This window comes from Mauremys reevesii, linkage group 4 (assembly GCF_016161935.1).
Source record: "Mauremys reevesii isolate NIE-2019 linkage group 4, ASM1616193v1, whole genome shotgun sequence".
NCBI classification, from domain to species: Eukaryota; Metazoa; Chordata; order Testudines; family Geoemydidae; genus Mauremys; species Mauremys reevesii.
Window position 1 is genome coordinate 39,019,123 of NC_052626.1, and position 21,740 is coordinate 39,040,862.

The 21,740-nt window shown below is 47.6% G+C and overlaps 1 protein-coding gene across 16 annotated transcripts in view; it reads right to left on the reverse strand.

Moving 5' to 3' along the window:
- NRXN3 (neurexin 3) overlaps positions 1-21,740 on the reverse strand; it is a 1,505,977-nt gene that overhangs the window by 477,287 nt on the left and 1,006,950 nt on the right. For 2 of the 16 annotated variants that reach the window (XM_039537777.1, XM_039537776.1), the window contains exon 1: positions 19,390-20,178. The exons of 11 other annotated variants lie outside the window; for them this stretch is intronic. In XM_039537777.1, coding sequence (XP_039393711.1) covers positions 19,390-19,633 — 244 coding nt within the window. In that variant the 5' untranslated portion in view covers positions 19,634-20,178. Of the gene's footprint in view, positions 1-19,389; positions 20,179-21,740 lie in introns of those variants that run through there. 3 more of the 16 variants (XM_039537774.1, XM_039537773.1, XM_039537775.1) reach the window with 2 other exon arrangements.

Sequence of the window (21,740 nt, forward strand, 5' to 3'; positions counted from 1 at the left end):
AAACTCAGGAGTTGCAGCTTTCCAGTCCCATGCTCAGACCACTCTGCCTCTCCCCTCTTGAGATACTTTCAGCCACAAGTCACTCTTTGCAGGCCTTACATTTGCTTAGAGTAAAACACGGGGCAGATAGGAATGTTTCTCTGAAGCAACATACCCCAGAGTGCAGCTAAACGGTGCTTACAAATTGGAATATCGCAGCTGCTGTTTGCAGACAAAGCACTCGGCAGCTAACTATTGCACATTTTGGAGCCAGAGCAGAGAACTCGTTTGGCAGTATTCAATCCCAACTGAGGCTCACTCATACATACAGCCCTGGCTTTTCTGCAGGGAAATGCCTTTCTACATAATGTATAACCAGTCTGTGGAACTCACTGCTTCAGGATATCATCACGCAAATAGCCTAGAAAGAGACAAAGAGGTGGGAATGCACCTAGTAGCTAGTGCAGGGTACAGGGAGTAAGGAGTCCTGGGGTCTATTCTCAGCTGTGCTGCTTAGTGTTTGACTTCGGCAAGTCACTTCATCTCTCTGTGCCTCAGTTTCTTATTAGCAGTATAAGGAATATTACCCTAATTACATATGCTGTAAGGGTGATGTGATGATTTAGGAAGGCTTGTACAGTGCCTTGAGACACTTGGAGGAAAATTGCTATTATCAAAAACAGAATAGCATCTGAAATGCAATTTTATCCTAGTTAGTGTAAGGGCTCTCAATCCTCATTCCTCACAACGTAAGATGAGCATCATTTGCAAGGTCAAGAAGAAATACTCCTCGTCTGAGGTACACAATTCACTGTATCTTAGGGGTTACATGCCTGCATCTGAAGCATCTGGCTTTGGCCACTGCACTACAAAGGTAATTTTCCCTCTGTTGATATTCAACCCTTCTTGTCAACTGTTGAGAATAGGCCGCTTCCACCTTAATTGAATTGGCCTCGTTAGCACTGACCCCCCACTGGGTAAGGCAACTCCCACCTTTTCATGTGCTGTAATATATATACTGCTTACAGTATTTTTCACTCCATGCATCTGATGAAGTGGGTTTTAGCCCACAAAAGCGTATGTCCAAATAAACGCGTTAGTCTCTAAGGTGCCTCAAGGACTCCTCGTTGTTTTTGTCAAAGACAGAATACCAGACCAGATGGACCAATGAGCATGGCAAAATCTCATCGTATGTGATTAATTTCTTCCTTCAGGTTGGATATGTCTCTTCTAATTTTACAATAACGGCTAGTCTAAATTAGTGCTGATGTTTCATTGATCGTGCTGTATGTTTCTCCGGAGCACAGCAGTGCAAGGCAGTTTATTCCCCCATGTACCTCAGCTCAGATGCAGCATTTCTTTTTCAATGGCTTCTCTGGTTTCATTGACCCGTTCTCCCAGATGGGTTTGGCAGAGGCATAAGACGGATGAACAGCTTGCCCCTCATAACCCACAGAATCCATGACTCAGCTAGGATTTGAACCCAGAATCTTATTGGTTCCCAGCCCCTTGTCACGCAAGGGTTCAAACACAGGTGTTCCTTACTACTAGAGGCTTATCTGTGAATTCCTGACCTGGAAGCAGGCCATGAAATCCCTGCAAACCCTCTTCCAATGACACACAATCTTAACTTTTCCCTCATATGCATGAGTGAGTTGGCCAAGTAAGGCTCTGCCAGATAGGCCATTCTTATTATTCTGTGTCCCCCACCCCTGAATGCTTTATGCTGGAGTGTCAAGGTCACCACAAAACTTGTCTTTTACACTGAGCCAACACATAGGAAACCTCAAAGGACTCGTGGGTTTTCTACATAGTTCACTTTCAGTAAGTTTCCTATTTAGTTATGTTTATAACTTTATAAGATACCAGATATTTAAAGAAGGAAATTTTGCAAAAATATTTCCATGCATTACACTGCAAAACAAGGATGCTGCATTGTGACATCACCACATTCTGCCCAAGCATGACGACAACCCATCCTGACACAGGAAGACAAGGAGTTTTTCTTTTAGGACAAGCCCCCTATTGGGCCACAGGGTGGGAGTTGCAGCAGAAAGTGGTATAAGGAGAGGCTACCCCAAAGCCTCTAGGATTTTTGAAGCATTTCCATATTCTTGACAGAATTCCTGTAACTATGACGTTCAACCATGTGAATGCCTGCAATTGAAACAGCCACCCCAGAAGGTGCCCTTGCATCCCACAGCAATGCTACAAGGACAAAAGAAAGGGGTCACTGGAGGACAATCAGAATAGCTGTGAAATGGGATAGAAGAGAAACAAAGAGCTCACTGAGAAACAGCGGCATCTTAGCTCAGCTTCCCCAGGGAAATCTATTACACACACATAGCCCCTAACCCTTCTCAGCATCTGAACTGAGCTTCCCTATGGACATGCATTACACATACATAGCCCCAACTCTCAACAGACACACGAAAACCAACACACAGGGAAACCAGACACTGCTTCTGAGCTGCACCACGCTTCTTTGAGGAAATATACTATAAATAGCACTTCAGGCATTGCATTTGAATAGAGTTGAGTTTTCTATGGAAATATTATACACACACACACACTATTTTAAAACACAGTGTGGATCATCACAGGTAGCAGTACAACAACCCAGCCTTTTAACTGTAATAATTTATTATGTACCTGTTGTGGTGGCTTCCAGGCTTATTATTCCATACAGTCCAAAAAAACAAAAACAAAAAACAACTTACCAAGGGTTGTGGTGGATTCTCCATCACTAGGAACTTTTAAATCAAGATTGAATGTTTTTCAAAAAACACATGCCCTAGTACAAACAGGAATTAAATTCGGGGAAGTCCTATGGGCTCAGTTAGATAGGAAGTCACTCTAGATGACCACAATGGTCCCTTGGGCCTTAGACTCTGAGTTCAGATCTAAGAAGAGTGCACAGGAGTGACCCTGCTGATAAGATCTGATACTTCATTTCTTTTTTACTTTAGTTAGGCTGTTTATTTCCTCCAGCTGCAAATTGCCTGTGTCCTTAGTTGAGAGCTGCTTTGTACTTAACAGATCTTTGATGATCCTTCTCTCCTTTTATTTCAGATTAAAAGGAAAGGAAAAATAGGAACTATATCCTTGACTGATTTATACTTCTATTTAAACTCACTCTTCCTCCTCATCTCTCTGTCCCCTCCTCTTTCCCTTGCTGGCTGAAACTGCCTCTACTATTTAGCTCACAACCTCTGGTCAAATGGATTGATTGAACCCTCGCAGAAAGAGCCTCACTTGGTGGCAGAAGTGAAATAAGGTAAGAACAGGGAACACTGCATGTAGGTGACAAGCCTTGGATGATGTTCTGCCTCTTCTCCCCTCCTCCCCTCCATGGGCCAGAGGGAGAGACAGGACCGTCCACTGTTCTTTATTGCAATGATGGAGTCACTCTCACTGGGGGTTGTGGATTCAGCCACTCCAAAAAAAATAGCAGTGACTGAACCAGGAGACCACTAGCTTTTAACCCTGGAGTCCAGTAAATCAAAATTCCCCTGACTGTGTGATCTGGGGATGGGGTCCCAGGGTGAGGATGGGCTGAATGGAAGTATGACTATCCTACTCCTCATAGCACTGCAGGGATGAAATCCCACAGCCAGTGGCACAATGTAAAAATGCTACAAGATGTTAAGGTGCTGCTGTGTCTGCTGAATACAAGCTCAAATATTTGAGGCGCAGTTTGGGTGCCTCCTTCCAATATATCAGGGGTGGCCAACCTGAGCCTGAGAAGGAGCCAGAATTTACCAATGTACATTGCCAAAGTGCCACAGTAATACGTCAGCAGCTCCCCATCAGTTCCCCCCCGCTGCTCCCAGCGCCTCCCACCCACCGGCAGCCCCACTGATCAGCGCCTCCCTCTCCCTCCCCCACCTCCCGATCAGCTGTTTCGTGGCATGCAGAAGACAGCGGGGGGGAGGGAGCGAGGGCACGGTAAACTCAGGGGAGGGGATGGGAAGGGGTGGAGTGGGGGCAGGGCCTGTGGCAGAGCCAGGGGTTGAGCAGTGAGTACCCCCCGGCACAGTGGAAAGTTGGCGTCTGTAGCTTCAGCCCCGGAGTTGGTGCCTATACAAGGAGCTGCTTAACTTCTGAAGAGCCGAAAGTGGCTCCAGAGCCACAGGTTGGCCACCCCTGCAATATATTATGAGATGAGAATGATACTTTGCTTTTCTGATGTCACTGGTCACTCTAGGATCTCAGAGTGCTTTACAGGCATATTTACTCTCACTGTACTTGTTACTATCTCCATTTTAGAGAGGGGAAAATTGAGGCGAACAGCAGTTAAATGGCTTACTTCAAATATCACACAGTAAGTCAGTGGCAGAGCTAGGGAGAACACCTAGCAGTCCTTACATCCCTTCTCTAACCACGAAACACTCCTTCACTTGACAGCTTCAGCTGCTGCAAAGTGACTGTATGAAATCCTGGCCCTACTGAGGCCAATGGCACACCCTCCGTGTTTAACTCAGGGCTAGCATCTCCCTGGCTGCAGCGCTGGCTGTACTCCTGCTCTGCCTGGGGTATAAGGATTGCAGCGCTGGTGATGCAGCGCTGCTCCGCAAGTGTGGCCACCAAAAGCGCTGTAATTGGCCTCCGAGGTATTCGGAGGTATCCCAGAATGCCTGTTCAGCCACTCTGCTGTTTTGTTGTGAACTCCGGGTTCCTGGAGCTGCTTATCTAAAAAAACAAACACAGCTACTGTTCGCTCCAGCAGAGGCAGGCAGGGGGATTCTTTTGGAATGTTCACAGCTAGTGTTTGCTTGAGGAGAGAAGCAACACGGCGGGGGAGGGGAGGCGGGAGTCCGTTTTGGAGCAGCTGCTTATCTGGTCTGAAGGCTATTTGCATTTAGTGAATAAGAGAGGGGTGGGGGAAGGGGTCCAAACTTTTAAAATGATTGAAGGTTGGTGCTGTGTATCTTCCAGTCCTTAGAACTTGCAAGGCAGGGAGCTGACACAGTGTCAGCTCCAAAAATCCACTCTCTCTGTCTCCCCCATGCTCCCTGTCACACTCCACCCCACCCCCCTCTTTTGAAAAGCACGTTGCAGCCACTTGAACGCTGGGATAGCTGCCCATAATGCACCACTCCCAACAGCACTGCAAATGCTGCAAATGTGGCCACACTGCAGCGCTTTCCCTACACAGCTGTACGAAGACAGCTGTAACTCCCAGCGCTGCACATCTGCAAGTGTAGCCAAGCCCTCAGTAGAGTTAAATATCCCCCCTTTAAGAGAGATCACACATCTGAATGGCTTGGCTGCAAGATGCAACCTGAGTAGATGGCTTGATAACTAGGGCACAGACTGTAATTTAGTTAAACCAGTAACACCACTGACTAAGGGAGTAAGCTTGAATTACCATGAGCAGAATTTGGCCCCTAGATCTTTGGCTCTGAATGCCTGCTTTCTTTTCCTAAATCAGTACAATCCAGCTCCTTGCCTGAGGGGGGAAGCCCCCTCAGCTTTCTCTGCTGTAGTTTACTGCAAACACTGCCAAACTAACTTAGGATACTGTCTGATCTCACATAAGCAAGTCAAGAGTTACCTTAACACCTGCAGGCCACAGGAAATTCTTTAAGACTCACATTTGCAAATGCAAACAAAAAAACCCAAAAACATAAAAAAGAAAAAAAAACCACCCCTACTCTGCTTCTCCTTCTTCCCCTTATGAATTGCTGAATGCATCTCTCAAGGAAAATTAATTTCTTTTCCTTTTCCTTGCCTCTAATGATCTGCCTCTGAATGCAAGAGGGCACAGGAAAAGGAGAACAGACTCAGTGGTGAGCTAATAAAAAGTGAAAAGGCATTCAAAGCCATCAATATCTTTGCAAAACTAGCCTGATGAAAATGTGTTGGCCTGCATGCAGGAGAGGGAGACTGGAACAACTGGCAGCAGCCGTCATTTGATGGCAACAAGGAGACATGATGGAGGTGTCTTCCCTTCACACTCTCAGGATGGGGGGGGGGGAGAGGAGGAGCCAGATGGCCAGGTGATGGCCACGTTCACATAACAGGATCTAGACAATGATCCAGTCCCAGACAAGGCTTCCAGACCCTGGGCTCTGGATTCTGTGGAAGCCCCACTGGCTATTGCAAACAGCAGACTGATTCAGTAGTCAATGAATGAAGAGCTCTTTTTGGAAAGCCTAGGGCAGGGCACCATACACTATGGCAGAATGCAACACACACAAGAAGGGTCAACATGAGGTAGGAAGGTAGAAAGGAAGAGCAAGCAAGCTAGTTCTTTAGCTGCTGTTCTGACTCCTTCATCTCACCAGGCTCCAAGACTCCAGAGTGCCATGGTACATAAAGCACAACATCTATATAAAATGGTGATACCCGGAGCTCAGAGCACTTTCTAGAGAATTAGTAGCTGTCTGAGAGTTTATTAGGTAACATTCTCAAGTGGTCACCATTTCTTAGGGAAGTAACAAAGGATGAAGCACATGGAGTTTGGAGGCCTGATTCAAATGAACACCCAAAATCCAGAATGCTCCTTTAGATAATCAGAATCTCCCCATCTACAAACCACACTGGAAATTCCATGGAAAAAGGTCGGCCTGCAAGGATTTCAGAGAGTATGGAGGCAGGCGAAAAAAGTGAATCAAGCTTCTTTTTGTCAAAAGTTTAGTTTGATTTTCTGGGTGAGGGTTCAGGTCAGTTCTTATTTTCCCCAAAGCTGCTCAGCCATCCTGCAAGGAAGTAAGAGGGACCAAAAACATTTTTGCTAAATGAATTAGCCTATGTATACATGCCATATGAGGCCTGCCTTCCAGTCTGAAAGTGAGCAGAGCTGCAAGTTTCCACCAAAACGGTAATGAAACCCTGGAGTTCAGGCTTTCTCAGCAGAGTTTGCAAATGCTCTGTGAGCTGAGCAAGGAGAGATTATCTGTAAATGGTTAGACTTCTTTATATGTCTATTGTGTTACCTATCAGCTCTGGGTTCTTGAGGAACCAGGGTGCAGTACTCAGCCTGCCTGACTCAAAAAAGACCTTCCCCCCCAGCCTCTGCTTGAACCAAAGCTGATCAGAAGAAAGACTTACAAAAAGCAATGAAAAGGCAGTGGAAGACACACCTAAACCCCTCTGGACAAGGGTGACAGGATAAGGAAACTCTTCTAGCCTTGTTTGCATTCAAGATGGGACAGGGGGGCATCTCTATTAGCATACAGAATGGAGAACAGAGATTCCAAGGCAAGAACCGCATGGAACTCTGGGACCAGAAAAGCGGGTAAGCACTGCATGATGGGGGATCTCTGCCCCAGATGTTAACGAACCCACGCCTGCACAGCTCAGTAGTTGTGAATGAACCCAGTAGTTAATGAACCCAGCTCAGTAGTTATCAGACCAATTCTAGTAATAAATCCTTTATTGATATCCAAAATACTGAAGCTGCCTAATTGCATTTTGAGCTCCCTGGAAGGAACACCGCCCATAGCCAGGAATGATCAGTTCCTATTGTTTAGCCTGAACAAAACAACTTTGGTATACTCCCTTGAGCTATCAGTTTACCCATAAACAAATCTTGTGTTCTCCCTTGAACCATTGTTCTTTCCCTACAAAAAACCCTACCCATGCTCAAGTAAGTGCTCTGATGCCTGGATCCAAAATCTGCATCGGTTCCATTGGGACTTCATCTTCTCCTGACTGATCGTGCTGGGGGCTCTGCCTGTCTCCAACACTCTGGACCCTCAGCTACCACCACCACCTGGGAACTCTGATCCATTCAAGCTTCACAGAGTGGTGAGAACCCAGCTCTCTCTCTCTCTCTCTCTAGGTATAGTCTTCTGACCATGACTTGCGTAATCAGTTATAGTTTTCCAAACCTGACTTTATAATCAAATTTAAGTTAGAATTAATAACATAACTGTTTTCTTTGTTTGGCTCCCCTTGTATGGTTATTAGCTGGCGATAAATAACGTTCATGGTTAAGCTGATTGCTTTTCTCTCTCTCTCTCCCCATTCCTCCCGGGGGGGTGGGGGGGGGGTTGGCTTCCCCATTCGCTCTGTAGCAACGCTTCTCATACCTAAGCTAAAGATCCCTGCAGCGCCCAAAAATCCGGTGGGGTTTGCTCATCAAGTGGGTTAATACCAGAACAATTGTAAGGTGAAAGTGGGGATGGGGACGTGCTGAATCTGGGGCATATGAGGGTAGCAGCTTGGAAGTGCTGCTCGATCCAGCCTGCTCAGGCGTACTTTATTCCGTGTGGTGCCCATGGCATCTGAGGGTAACAGCTTGGAGGTGCTGTTTGATCAGCCTGCTGAGTCCCAGGGCATATGAGGGATCAGCTTGCGAATGCTGATTAAACCGGTCCTCTCAGATGTGCTCAGTGTGAGTGTGAGTCTCCAATTATGGGGCTGGAAGGACCCAGCCCTGGGGAACCTAGGTCCTGCAGGATAGCTCCATTGGGAGGGAACTTATAGAAGGGAGAAGTAGAGCTCCTTATGAGAACACAACTGACACAAGCAGTACATTGATAGAATTACAGTCCCCCTCCCCCCTCAGAATAGTAACCCTAATAAATGAATGTACTCCAAAGTAACAGGCAAATCTGGTAACAACTGAGGAGGGTGTAGCTTGTATTTTCTTCCCAGATAATAGTTCTGGAATAATATCACTTCAAGGGCAGCACAGGATGACAGACTGGCCCCATAATTGTCTTTTCTAACACTGTTCAACAAACTCACCCATCAAAGAGTAGCCTGAAGCATCACACCACAAACAATGGCTGGCTGCCTTAATGTCAAACCATGGTCATCAGTGGAGACAGAACCTAGAAAATTCAGCATCAAAACCACAGGCCATCTGTCTAGGTACTTGTATGTCTTCCATCACCATGGTATCTCTACAACTTGAGGTAAAGGAGCAACTCTGGTAGATGCACAATAAGTAGCAGGGTGTTGTGATCCAGGTGCCAGCCACTAGAAAGAGTTGTGAGCACATGCAGAGAGACTCCATATAAGCCTTCCCTTTCAGGTTCAGATAACTGGTTCCTCTAGTAGTCCAATATGATGATTAGGAACAGAGCCATGAAAACCAACCACCCCCACCTATGAGACAACTGCTTTATCTTGATAGAATGAATTTAGTCTCCACACCAGAGGAGGTGCTTCTAGAGCAGGTTGAGGGCCCCTGATGGGCAACATGGGGGAAGATTGCCCTGCCACTGCTCTGATGTGCCTGCTCTGTGACTACCCATAGTCTACCCATGGATAGACAGCTGGCTAGATCGTCGGGCTCAATGGGTAGTGGTCAACGGCTCCATGTCTAGTTGGCAGCCAGTTTCAAGTGGAGTGCCCAAGGGTCGGTTCTGGGGCTGGTTTTGTTCAATATCTTCATTAATGATCTGGAGGATGGCGTGGACTGCACTCTCAGCAAGTTTGCAGACGACACTAAACTTGGAGGAGTGGTAAATAAGCTGGAGGGTAGGGATAGGATACAGAGGGACCTAGATAAATTAGAGGACTGGGCCAAAAGAAACCTGATGAGGTTCAACAAGGACAAGTGCAGAGTTCTGCACTTAGGATGGAAGAATCCCATTCACTGTTACAGACTAGGGACCAAATGGCTAGGAAACAGTTCTGCAGAAAAGGACCTAGGGATTACAGTGGGCGAGAAGCTGGATATGAGTCAACAGTGTGCCCTTGTTGCCAAGAAGGCTAATGGCATTTTGGGCTGTATAAGTAGGGGCACTGCCAGCAGATCGAGGGATGTGATCATTCCCCTCTATTCGACATTGGTGAGGCCTCATCTGGAGTACTGTGTCCAGTTTTGGGCCCCACACTACAAGAAGGATCTGGAAAAATTGGAGAGAGTCCAGCGGAGGGCAACAAAAATGATTAGGGTGCTGGAGCACATGACTTATGAGGAGAGGCTGAGGGAACTGGGATTGTTTAGTCTGCAGAAGAGAAGAATGAGGGGGGATTTGATAGCTGCTTTCAACTACCTGAAAGGGGGTTCCAAAGAGGATGGCTCTAGACTGTTCTCAGTGGTACCTGATGACAGAACAAGGAGTAGTGGTCTCAAGTTGCAGTGGGGGAGGTTCAGGTTGGATATTAGGAAAAACTTTTTCACTCAGAGAGTGGTGAAGCACTGGAATGGGTTACCTAGGGAGGTGGTGGAATCTCCTTCCTTAGAGGTTTTTAAGGTCAGGCTTGACAAAACCCTGACTGGGATGATTTAGTTGGGAATTGGTCCTGTTTTGAGCAGGGGGTTGGACTAGATTACCTCCTGAGGTCCCTTCCAACCCTGATATTCTATGATTCCAAGGTCAGTCTGGTGGCACAGCTTGCATGAGTGCTCTATATACTAAAAAAAAAAAAAAAAAAAAAAGCATCCAGGACTCTCTACCATGCGATATTCAAAACAAGGGAGCAGGGCTTTCTTTCCCCCCAGCAACATCACATGACAGTCTGCTTCATTCACCGCACCCACTTGACCTGTCACAGATATGATGACTGCTGTGCAGTCAAGTATCGTTCACCCACCCTATGCCCAACAAACAGGAATGTCAAGAGACAAAGGTGTGAAAGAAAGATGTTAGGGTAAAACCCTAACACTGGTTCAGTTCAGTATTGTCGTCTATCAACCTGCTATGCACGTTTAGCAACTACTGTAGCTCACACTGAGTTCATTTTCATTTTAATATACCATACGAAAAGCAGCCTAAATATATATTCCCAGATCTAAAGTGTATAATCTGTAAACTATAGGAAAAGGCAGATCATTTCCATTAGTTTCTTATGTAGCAAAAACCACAATTTACACCCAAAGCATATAATTATATTCAAATTCTAAAAGACAGTGTTGGAAGTACTTTAAATTCATAGTTTGGGGGAAAGTCACTCAGGGGTATACGCAGTTATGTTTTAATGTGCAAAAACAACACGCACACACAAAAAGAGAGAGCAAGAGAAGTAATTTGAGCAAACGGTGAGGGGGCCATGGCAAATTACAGACCCACACTCCCAGTGCCTGTTTGGAATTCTGAGCAGCCAGCGTTCCATCGTAAAACATTCTTGCTGTTCCTTTGAAAACAACAAAGGTGGCAATTGTGGCTAGACCCCATTCAGACTTCAGAACCACGGCGGAAAACACTGCCAGGCTCCGTGTCCAGAATTCAAAAGCGTCCTTCCTCCTCCTCAGGCAGGGTTTGATCTCGGCTACTTTTTTGGGTTGCCAAAGCACAAGAGTAATAAAGGGACTTTTCACATCTATTTTGCTTCCTACCTAGGATCTCAACGCACACTAATGGACATAGCAGCTCAACCCTGCTCGGAGGTAGGTCACTGGTGCTGTCTGCATTTTAAAAAAGGTATAAAGCAGAGACAGGGAACAGGAGTTGTCCAAGATCACACAACAAGACAGAGCCACAGGCCAACTTGAAGTTTACAGTGTAAACTTCAAGACCATCCTTCCTCTACTTCAACTTTAATATTCATGGAAGCTAGAAACGGAAAAGATCTATTAGATCTTCCAGTCCACATCTCTGCCAGTGCAGGATTGATACTCTGCACAATTTAAGCAGAAAGCAAGTCCTCTTTACATCATAATGAGTGGAAATGGAAAAAGATGCAATAGCTCCTATCCAGTCCACTTCCCAGCCAAGACAGAATATTCAGTATTGCAGTATATTCCCCAGTGTTTTGATCAATTCTGTGTTAATTTACTCAAGCTATGGGGCTTCCACCACCACCGCCAGATTAATACTCTCCACTTTTAAATGTTCCAGCAAGAGATGACTGTCTCCCATACCAGCTCCTGCTTGAAGCTACAGTGGAGTGTGGACTACAGTGCTTACGGCATCACAACATGTTATTATGGTGACAATCATAACATTGCTTACGTATTTTTATGCCACTGTAGCAGGTTGAAGGAACAAGAAAAAAAAAAGAGAAAAAGCTGGCTGATGACTAACAAAATTTCCTTTAGTAATTCGTTACAGTGGAAGAGAAAATGACGACTAACATAGAAATCTTAACAAGATTGTAATTTTTTGTAATTATAATGATTGTATAGTGTGAGTATAAGTATCTTCCAAAGTAGCAGAAAACTGTTTTACAACCTAAAACTGATAAACAAACTACACATCAGTATTACCTATCTTTGAAACACAGCCATCTCTGGCATGGAACATAGCAGCTATTTCACAGCTCAGAGCAACACTGACAAAAAGCAGAGAAGATAGCATGAAGAAGGACTCACCAGCTAACTCAGTGGGAAATATAGGGAGGAAGAAAGCTCTGATTTAATGATGACTCAGGACTAACACACCTCACTCTTGCAAAGTGTGCCACGGGATTTTTAATAAGACTAAGGGTACGTCCAGACTACCCGCCGTATCGGCGGGTAGCCATCGATATCTAGACGCAATATATCGATCCCCAAACACACTCCCGTCGACCCCGGAACTCCACCGGAGCGAGCGGCGGTAGCGGAGTCGACACGGGGAGCCGCGGACGTCAATCCCGTGCAGTGAGGATGGGAGGTAAGTCGGAATAAGATACTTCGACTTCAGCTATGGTATTCCCGTAGCTGAAGTTGCGTATCTTACATTGACACCCCCCCCCAGTGTAGACCAGGCCTAAGGAATCAGAAGCTTTGTATGTCTCCTCTGAAAGGGGGCACCTCCAGCAGCACAGCGTCCCCTTGCACCATGATGGAGTAATAGTTCAGAATTAACTCAGAGTGCAGAGGGTCATTTACTAAAACAATACCATCTGGTCCTAGCAGCACCTGAAGTTTTTTTTGCTTGGTACTGTGACTCAGGAACCCCTTAATGCCAACTGGCAAAGGGGTTACAGAAATGTCCTGATTCTGGTAGGTACATCCTTGTTCACCAAAGAATGTCATGTGAGGTCTTAAATGAACGTGTGGGTTCCACTGGTCATTAATATCATTCTGAGATGTATGTGTACAGATACATAGAAGGAGTTATGTAGATTTACTGAAAATATGTTTTACGGGCACTGTTGGCTAACAGGTTTTCTGTCAGACAAGAGAGGTTATTCACCTGTCTCTGTCGGGTGTAAATCAAGCACTTTAAGCTAACACAGTGAATGTCTATTTACATACAAAGACAGCAGAGAAATGTGAAACCAACAGGAAAGCAGCACACAGGAAAAATAAGCCATGAGCGTTGGGGGAAGGTTATCCTGACTCTGGGTACAGAGACTGAACTTTAGAGATATAAGAAGGCAAAGATGACACCGCTTTATCCTGTACATAAGTAAACTGGCAGTGTGTTTACATTCATAAAAATGGGATCTCAACCAACCTTGGCTGAAAGGCTGCAGAAGACATTGGGTGAAATAAAACTTCTTTAGACAAGAAGTTTACCTGTTAAGTTTAGTCTCTAGAAAGCATGTTATGGTTTTGTTTTAGATGTAGCCATTTGTATCCAATATTCTCACTTGTTCAAGATTCAAGCAGTAATGTATAACAATAAACTTGTTGTTTTCACTTTGAATATCTCTCAGGGCTGTTATATTAAGCTGGGGCTGATTCTGAGTTAATCATACAAACTGGTGTGTACATTAGTCCTTCGGGGACTGCAGATCTGGCATTTCTGTGAGTGTTCAGAGGATAAGGGCACTGGATACTACAGGGGAATGTGTCAAATGCTATGGATCAGGAACCAAGTCACTGGCTGAATTGTATGGGTAAGGCAGTAGGGAGAGTACTAGCAGAATTTTCATTAGCAGAACTGGAGGAGAAGCCAGAACTAGAATAGTAGGAAGTGCAGGTCAGAATTGGGGTGCCCTGGCAGAGCTGTGTGGGAAGTTTGCACAGCACTGATTTGGGATTAGTTCCTCATTTGCACAAACACGAGTTTTCACTCACCAACTGAAAAAAAAAATTAGCAGTATTACAACCCTCATAAATGCTTCTTGTAAGGGGACTATACATGGCAGGACTTGTGAGAAGTGACTAAGGCCTCCGAGTTGCCACCTACAAGTTATGGTGACTCCTCGCTGCCAATCCTCACAAGAAGCCCTCGCATTTCACTGTGACTCGCTCTACAGCTTGAACAAGCCTGGTCCTTGCAAGGTAAAAAACACTGCCTCTTCCCAAGCCACCCCTGCTGAGCAGATCCGAGGTCCTGGCCCTCCCACACATGGTGTCACGCAACAGCTCTGCACGCCCCCCATTTGCTGAGGAGGGGGGGAGAAAAATATGGCTGGAGGGAGAAAAGGAGAAACCGAATTAATTAATTCATCACTAAAACAAAATACATACAAATCTTATTTTATCTGTCAACCAGTGGCACTCATTATACAGCTGCCTAGTGCAGGCAAAGAAAAAAACAGAGCAAGGGACTGGCAAGCCACTGGTGCAGGCTTTGGGAAAGCAGCTGACCCAGCAGGGGGCTAAGTAGCTTCATGGGGGGGGGGCGAGAATTAGCTGTTCTGGAGTGGATGAAATCTTGCCATATCTGGGCTGCAGAAGAACCAACCCAAAACTTAGCTGCACTATGGACTTCTTTTCCTGTCTCAAAAGCTAGGTCCCAGAAGCCCCTTCTGCAGCAGCTGGGGTTGTATGGCTTTCCCTCACGCCAGAGATCCCACTCTGCTTTGGAAGGTCCACACACAGAATGGGGCATTTCCCCATAACTGTTAACTGGCTTTGCTTGGCATTGTTTGCTCACTTGCTGACACGGGTGTGCACCTGGCGCAGAGAATCATTGTACAGAGACCAGCTCCCCTATATACTACGCTGTACCAAGCTTCAGCATTCACAGGTTGCAGCTAAGAATGTGGAAAAGCAGCAGCTTGGAAATTTCAGCATTAACCCTTACAATACTGGCACTGAGCAGACTGCCAGCTCAGGTCTCCATCCTGCACTACTGAAGTCAATGGAAGTTTTGCCACTGATTTCTGTGGAAGCCCAAAAGCAGCCCCAAAGAAAGGCATGGGGGGACATGTATTCATTTATCTAGAACAGTGGTCTCCAAAGTGTGTGTAGGGGGGTTTGCTTCGTCAGTCTGGGCGGGAAACAAACAGCATTTTTTTTTTGGCTTTGGCAAAAATGGTAGAGCCAGCGCAGCAGGGGGGGTGTGCTCAAAATTTTTTTACTGATAGGGGTGCGTGCTCAAAAAAGTTTGGAGACCACTGATCTAGAGAGCTATACACTATGATGGCTGCCTCCTATGGGACAGAGGTTTTCCACACTGATTGACAGTTTCTGATATCTGTTACTTGTATATGCATACAAAGACTGAAGAGACTCAGAAGAGGTTGAAGACTCAGAAGAGGTTGCAGAGATCAAGTTCCTTCTAAAACTGCCCTCTGGATAGTCACAGCTTGGTTTAGGCAGTACACATGGGGCACCGGGGATGGAAAGGCTCTGAAGGGCTAAACTGCTTGGGGAATTGAGGCCTGAGCCTGCCCCAACTATCAATTTCAATGGGATCAGGATCAGGACCTTTAGTTTCATCCACCAAAGAAGAAATAAAAATCCCAGTAAACACAGACAGCCTCTTTTCACACACACGCACACACACACCCCGCCTCCCTGAGTTCTGACTCTGCAAAGCTGTCACAGGTCCAAATTCGAAGTGCCTCTATCGTACAACATGAAAGAAAAACACATATATAAACCAAGCCTGTGTTTTGGTAGAAGACCAGCTGTCTTCATGGTCCCTTTCTCCCTCTCACTCTTGCTCATTCCCAGAGGGGGTTCCATGCCAACCTTCCTGTGTGGCATGATTGGGGGGAGGGGGGATCTCAGGCTGGCTCATGTGTTGGCATCAGCTCACAGAGCCATCCACTTCCCTTGCCTTGTTACTGCAATGAGGGAGCAAGGAAAATGCCCCAGGTCCCTGAATGAAACTGAGGACAGCTTTTATCTTCCACTGGATTTGCTGGCGTTTGGGGAGGTGGTGAAGCTGGAAGAAGGGGTGAGGGCTAACAGTGCCAGATCTAGAGCAGAAAGGAGGCTATTTACACCCTCATGGATCATTCTCTGCCACCTTTATCAGGGCTACTCAGTAAAACATTTTGCTCCATATGTTAAATCCTCACTCACAGGTGGTCTATGAATCAAACTTCTCCTCCTCCGCAGAAACTGACACACATTCAGCTGAAAAGCTAGGGCTAGAAGACAAAGAGCACAGGCATAAGTGCTGGAACTAGGGTTGCTACCCCTGGCTTGAAGTGGATTCCATCATATACATAAGAACATAAGAATGGCCGTACCGGGTCAGACCAAACGTCCATCTAGCCCAGTATCTGTCTACCGACAGTGGCCAATGCCAGGTGCCCCAGAGGGAATGAACCTAACAGGCAATGATCAAATGATCTCTCTCCTGCCATCCATCTCCATCCTCTGCCAAACAGAGGCTAGGGACACCATTCTTTACCCATCCTGGCTAATAGCCATTTATGGACTTAGCCACCATGAATTTATCCAGTTCCCTTTTAAACATTGTTATAGTCCTAGCCTTCACAACCTCCTCAGGTAAGGAGTTCCACAAGTTGACTGTGCGCTGCATGAAGAAGAACTTCCTTTTATTTGTTTTAAACCTGCTGCCTATTAATTTCATTTGGTGACCCTTAGTTCTTGTATTATGGGAATAAGTAAATAACTTTTCCTTATCCACTTTCTCAACATCACTCATGATTTTATATACCTCTATCATATCCCCCCTTAGTCTCCTCTTTTATACAGGGTTTACAGTTTGTTTCAATGGCTCTCATCACCCCCACTATACAAATTGTTCCAGCATCCCAGACCACGGGGTACTCTGAATGAGGAGGGGCAGGGTACCTGTTACAGCTATTGGACAGACTGGGTTGGAGGGAAAGGAAGCCAGTGACTGGAAGAGAAGGGGATGCTAAGGACTGAGCACAAGCAGAGCTGTGGTAGGGATCAGGACTGGGATCAGAGGGCACACTGGCAGAGCTGTATACAAGGTGCAAAAATAGAATAGCTGGGAGTGCTGCAGGTGAGAGATGTATTGAGAGAGCTGTAGCGGGAAACCCAGAATGGGAATAGCAAGGGATGCTACATAACAGGGCTACACTGCCATTATGTGGGGATTCGGGACTGAAAACACAGTGGTGCTGTGGGTCAGAATGGTGCATGGCCAGATCTGTAGATATGGGTAGGCTAAAAAAAATGCTGCTAGTTCTCTCATTACTTTCATCATCAGCCTCAAAATTGAAGGACAGAATATCTAGACATTGCACATAGAGCCAGTCAATGCCACCTATTGAACTCCATCCCCATTCACTGAACTTCACATGAGTGTTTATTATTATTCATTATTTATTAATTATTATTATTATTAACCATGTTTATTATGGTAGTGCCTAAGGACCAGCCAAGAAGGGGGCCCCACTGTCCTAGCACCGTACAAAGAGAACAGTTGACAGTCCCTATCCCGAAGAGCTCACAATCTAAACAGACAGAGCCTGGGTGGGGCAAGGGCTGGAAATTTGGGAACACACAGTGAAGGAAGGGATGGCAGTGACAGAAGCATTGCTGGTGCTCCGGTCATTTCCCAGCCTTCAGCAATATGCCAGAGCTGCCTTGGCCTTGGTAGAGGCAAGATGCTAAAGAGCCTGGAATTCACACCTTCTTGAAGCCCTGCAGTGGGTCTGCAACTTTCAGCTGCAACTCTGGAGAAACTCTTTCCAAAAGGCCAGGCACTCAGCTGCCTGGGGCTCCCTGTCCACTGCCCAAATCCTCCTGCTTGGAGGCAGCCGAGTGCAAACGGGCAGGCAGGCTTAGAGGGCGCTGAGCACTTGCCGCAGGGCAGGAGAGGGAAAGGTGCGCTGGGCTGGGAGCGGGGAAGAAGCCGTTTCACTTGCCCCGGCCAGGCTAACACCCCTCACCAGGGCAAAGAGGAGCAGTTACAGCAGAGCAGGGCGCACGGCTGCCACGGAATCCAGCTCTGCTTGCATTTCCAGCGCTCCCGTTTAACCCTCCCCGGGGGAACGCAGGGAAACCAGGAGCAGCGCACACAGCCCCCAGCCTGGCAGGTTTACACCAGCTCAGCATTGCTCAGCACGCCAGGGAGCACAGGACTGGCCAAGCAACTCTGCGTCCCCCCCTTTCACCGCGCTGCTCTCGCCTTCTTTCCTGCCCCAGTTCTCCCTCCTCCCCCGCTCGCTCTGCCGGGCTGCATTTAAATACAGTTCCTATTATTGCCTCTCCCCAGGTTTTTCAGGGAGCCAATACCAGGCACAGCAGGGATCAGCGATAACCCAGCGTCAAGAGGAAGCGTTTCCCTTTATGGGCCCCCAGCTGCTTGACAACTCCATCAGATAAAACTGAGAGACAGCGAGCGAGCAGCCAGAGCTGGCATCGCCCCCCTCCCCCCGTAGCTTCTCTGACACTCTCCCCAGCGCTCAGGGCTAGAATGCAGTGGGGAAGGGGGGACATGCAGAAATCCAGGTCCCAAACACACCAGAGAGGGTCAGGGCACGTCGCCGGAGAAGACCCTCTGCTGTACATCACTCACGCTGCACCGCCCCGCCCTGTTAAAGAGGAGCCCGGGGTAAACTCTCACCCCCTTCTAACTTGCTAGACCAAGTACAGCCCTCAGACCCTAACGAGCTGCGGTTTTATCGAGACGGTGTCCGATTGCATAGCATAGGGCCAGAGATAGGTACGCGTAAACCGACTCTGTCCTCCCTCTGCCCGCCAGAATGTGTGACTATGTCCACATCCAACACACACACACACACAGCTCACCTCCAAACACACATGGATTCCAAACACCGGTCTGCTTCCCCGAAGAGAGGGGGGCCATGCGCCCAGCATGTCCTAACCTACAGCAGGGTGAACAGAGCCTGCTCATGCAGACCCGTGATCCAAGCTTCCCACTTCGGCACCAGCAGAGGCAAAGTCGCAGTACATGACCAGAGAGCTCTCGGATTTCAGGAAGATCCGCTCTCAAACATTAGGCTTCCCAAAGCAACTGATAACACCACCCCCGGCTCCGGCTCCCCCTCCCCGGGACCCAGCCCCACCGGCACACTCGGCAAGAAGAGCGGCCGGGTCAGTTTCACTCCCAGCCCCAATCGCCGGCTGACCAGCTGCGTGGGACTTTTCTCACAGCCCGGACGCCGCTAGCGGTAAGTCCCTCCGGCTTCCCAGCCTGGGAGTGGGGCTCACTCCCAGGCTGGGAGCCGGAGGGTTAAACCCCCAGAGCAGGACAGCTCTGATCTGCCTGGAGAAGTTGGCAGTTTTAAGGAGGTTTTCCATAAAAGCGGGTTGGCGGGGGTGGGGGACGAGGAAGGTGACAGAGGTAAATAAAAGGGGATTGGAGGAGGGGAGAGAAAAAAACTGCCCCGCAAGAGAAAGTCAAATTCTGTTCTCAAGGCCCCCTCCCCTGCATGCTACAGCTGTTCTGAAGAAAAAGGTTAGAAGGAAACAGAGTGAAAACCCACCGTGTCCTCCTCGCAGGGAGACAGGCGAGCGGTAGATAGAAATAGGCACAGAGTGGTGCTTGCTGCCGTGGAAATGATGCTCATGCTGAGCCTGAGACACAGACGAGGAAGAGGAGGCAGAAGAAGCCACGTTAGAGGAACTCCAAACCGAGCTGACGATACATCCCCAAAAGAGGGAGCACATCCACAGGGTCCAGGCGGGGTGGCGTCCTGGGCAGATGCTGGGGTCTATTCTCAGGTGCATGGTCAATGCACTGGGCACCTACAGACGGGTAGTTTGAATTCCAGCCGGGAAGACAGAATACGGTTCATGATGTCAAGGGGCCCATCCTAGCAGAAGGGAGAGTCACTTCCAAGGTGGGAGGGTGTGTGCCTGGGAGGGGATAGGAGGGGAGGAGAATGGGGGTTGGGAGGGAAGATTAATAAACAACTACACGCAAAAATTAAAGGTCGATGTTTCCCAGGGCTGGCTCTACTGTGCCAGGAACCCTGCTGCTGCACCAAACCGCCAGGAGGGATCAGGAAAGCCACACATGTCAGGAAGAAGGATCCTGGATCTTTCCCTTGTCAGGTTCCTCCGGGATCATAGATGACTTTCCCTGTCTGTGATCCTTGCCTCTCACTTAACAGGAGAGGGGCAAAAGAAAAAAATAGCCAGAGACCCTGGGAAGGTTTTTGATTTTTTTTATCCGAATTAAAAGGGGTTTCTGTTGCTTCTCCACTTGCAAGTGTTGCAATGCAGAATTGCTAGGCGCACACACACAAATCTGGATGGGTATCCTCCTTCCTCTGGATCCAGGCGGCAGGGAACTCAGTGAGAGAGAGAGAGACAGAGCGAAGAGGAAAAGAGCAGGGGAAGAGGAAAGAAGTCCAGAATCCACAGGAGAGACAGAGAGCCTTAGGTGGAGCAGGATGCTCAGGGGGCAAGTGAAGGCAACCAGGAAGCCCAGGTGAAGTGAAGAGGGGACTCAGGGAGCCAAATTCACAAATGGGCGAGCCGCACGCAAATAGGCTCACTCCAGAGAGCGAATCAGTGAAGCCCAAACACTCTGCAGAGGCAATGGCTGGTTCATGAGAAAGGAGGGGCTGGAGTAGGGGGCTGACGTCCCACCCCCTCCATTCATATACATCTTTCTCTCACTCACACTCCTTCCCTCCCTCTTGCTCTCTCCCTGGAATCTACTCCGGCTAACGATGCTTTCTTAACGGCTATTTTTCTTACATTATGATTTCAGTATAAGTCACAACTTGCCTCACTAGGGCCAATGCAGGATTGTTCCCTGAAGTCCCTCTATTACTGCAAACAAATACACAATAACAAATAAATCGAGACAAAAGTCATGAAACAAAACCCCGAAGCCAATCCCCATGCAGGCATAGGAAGACAATCAATTGCGGATACTGACCCAGACCTTTCCGCCTCTGAACCTCCACGTTTAAAGGGATGGTTCTTGAAAGGAGTAGCCAGGCACATCCTCTCCTCTGTCTGCCCAATTGTTAATGCACCTGTCACCACAGGCTCCAGCATTCGCGGAGCTTCAGTATAAATAGAGGCGAACCACACAAACGTAGTTGCGAGCCTGGTTTTCAGACATGCTGAGCACCTACAACTCCAACTGAAGTCCGTGGGAGCTGCAGGTACTTAGCAAATCTGATAGAAATCGGGCTGTGTGTGTGTGTGTGTCCGTCCTCCAGGGGTGAAATCAGGGAGGAGAATTCGCCTGGTCTATAGCTACACAGGGGAGAGATGATCTGACATTCCCGAGCCCCACCGGGCACCTGGGCACATTCCAGCCCCATCTCATCCCTTTTCCAATGGCTCTGCAATAGAATTACAGTATTTGTATCCCCAGTCACTGCGGGGAGGAAGAAAGAAACGAGGCATCTTTCTACCACGGGCGAAAGAGCTGAGCGCAAAGCAGGAGGAAAGGAGGGGAAAAGCCTTTTCTCTGAAACTCCAATAGGGAGAGTGGGAGCCGGCAAGATTCCTCAGCCTCGTCCGTGCTGTCAATACGCAGCCTTCTGATCAAAAGGAGAGAAACTCTCCCTTCTCTGCCCCCGTTTGTTTGGCATCAACAATGTGCCAGCAGCGAAGGGGAGGGGGAAAGGGAGAGCAAAGAAAAGGGGAGGGGGAAGGGAGAGTAAAGAAAAGGGGAGGGAGAGACACTGCCAAATGGTGTGGCCATCTGTGACTCAGGGAGGAGGTTTATACCGGCTCCTCTTCAATCGGATCTCACCGAGGGTATGCACAGCTCAGGAATGATGCACCAGTGACTGGGCGGGTAGGAACTCTTTGGAGTGCGGGCCATGCAATCTAACTTTGAAGGAAAGCTATAGGAAGCAACAACGCT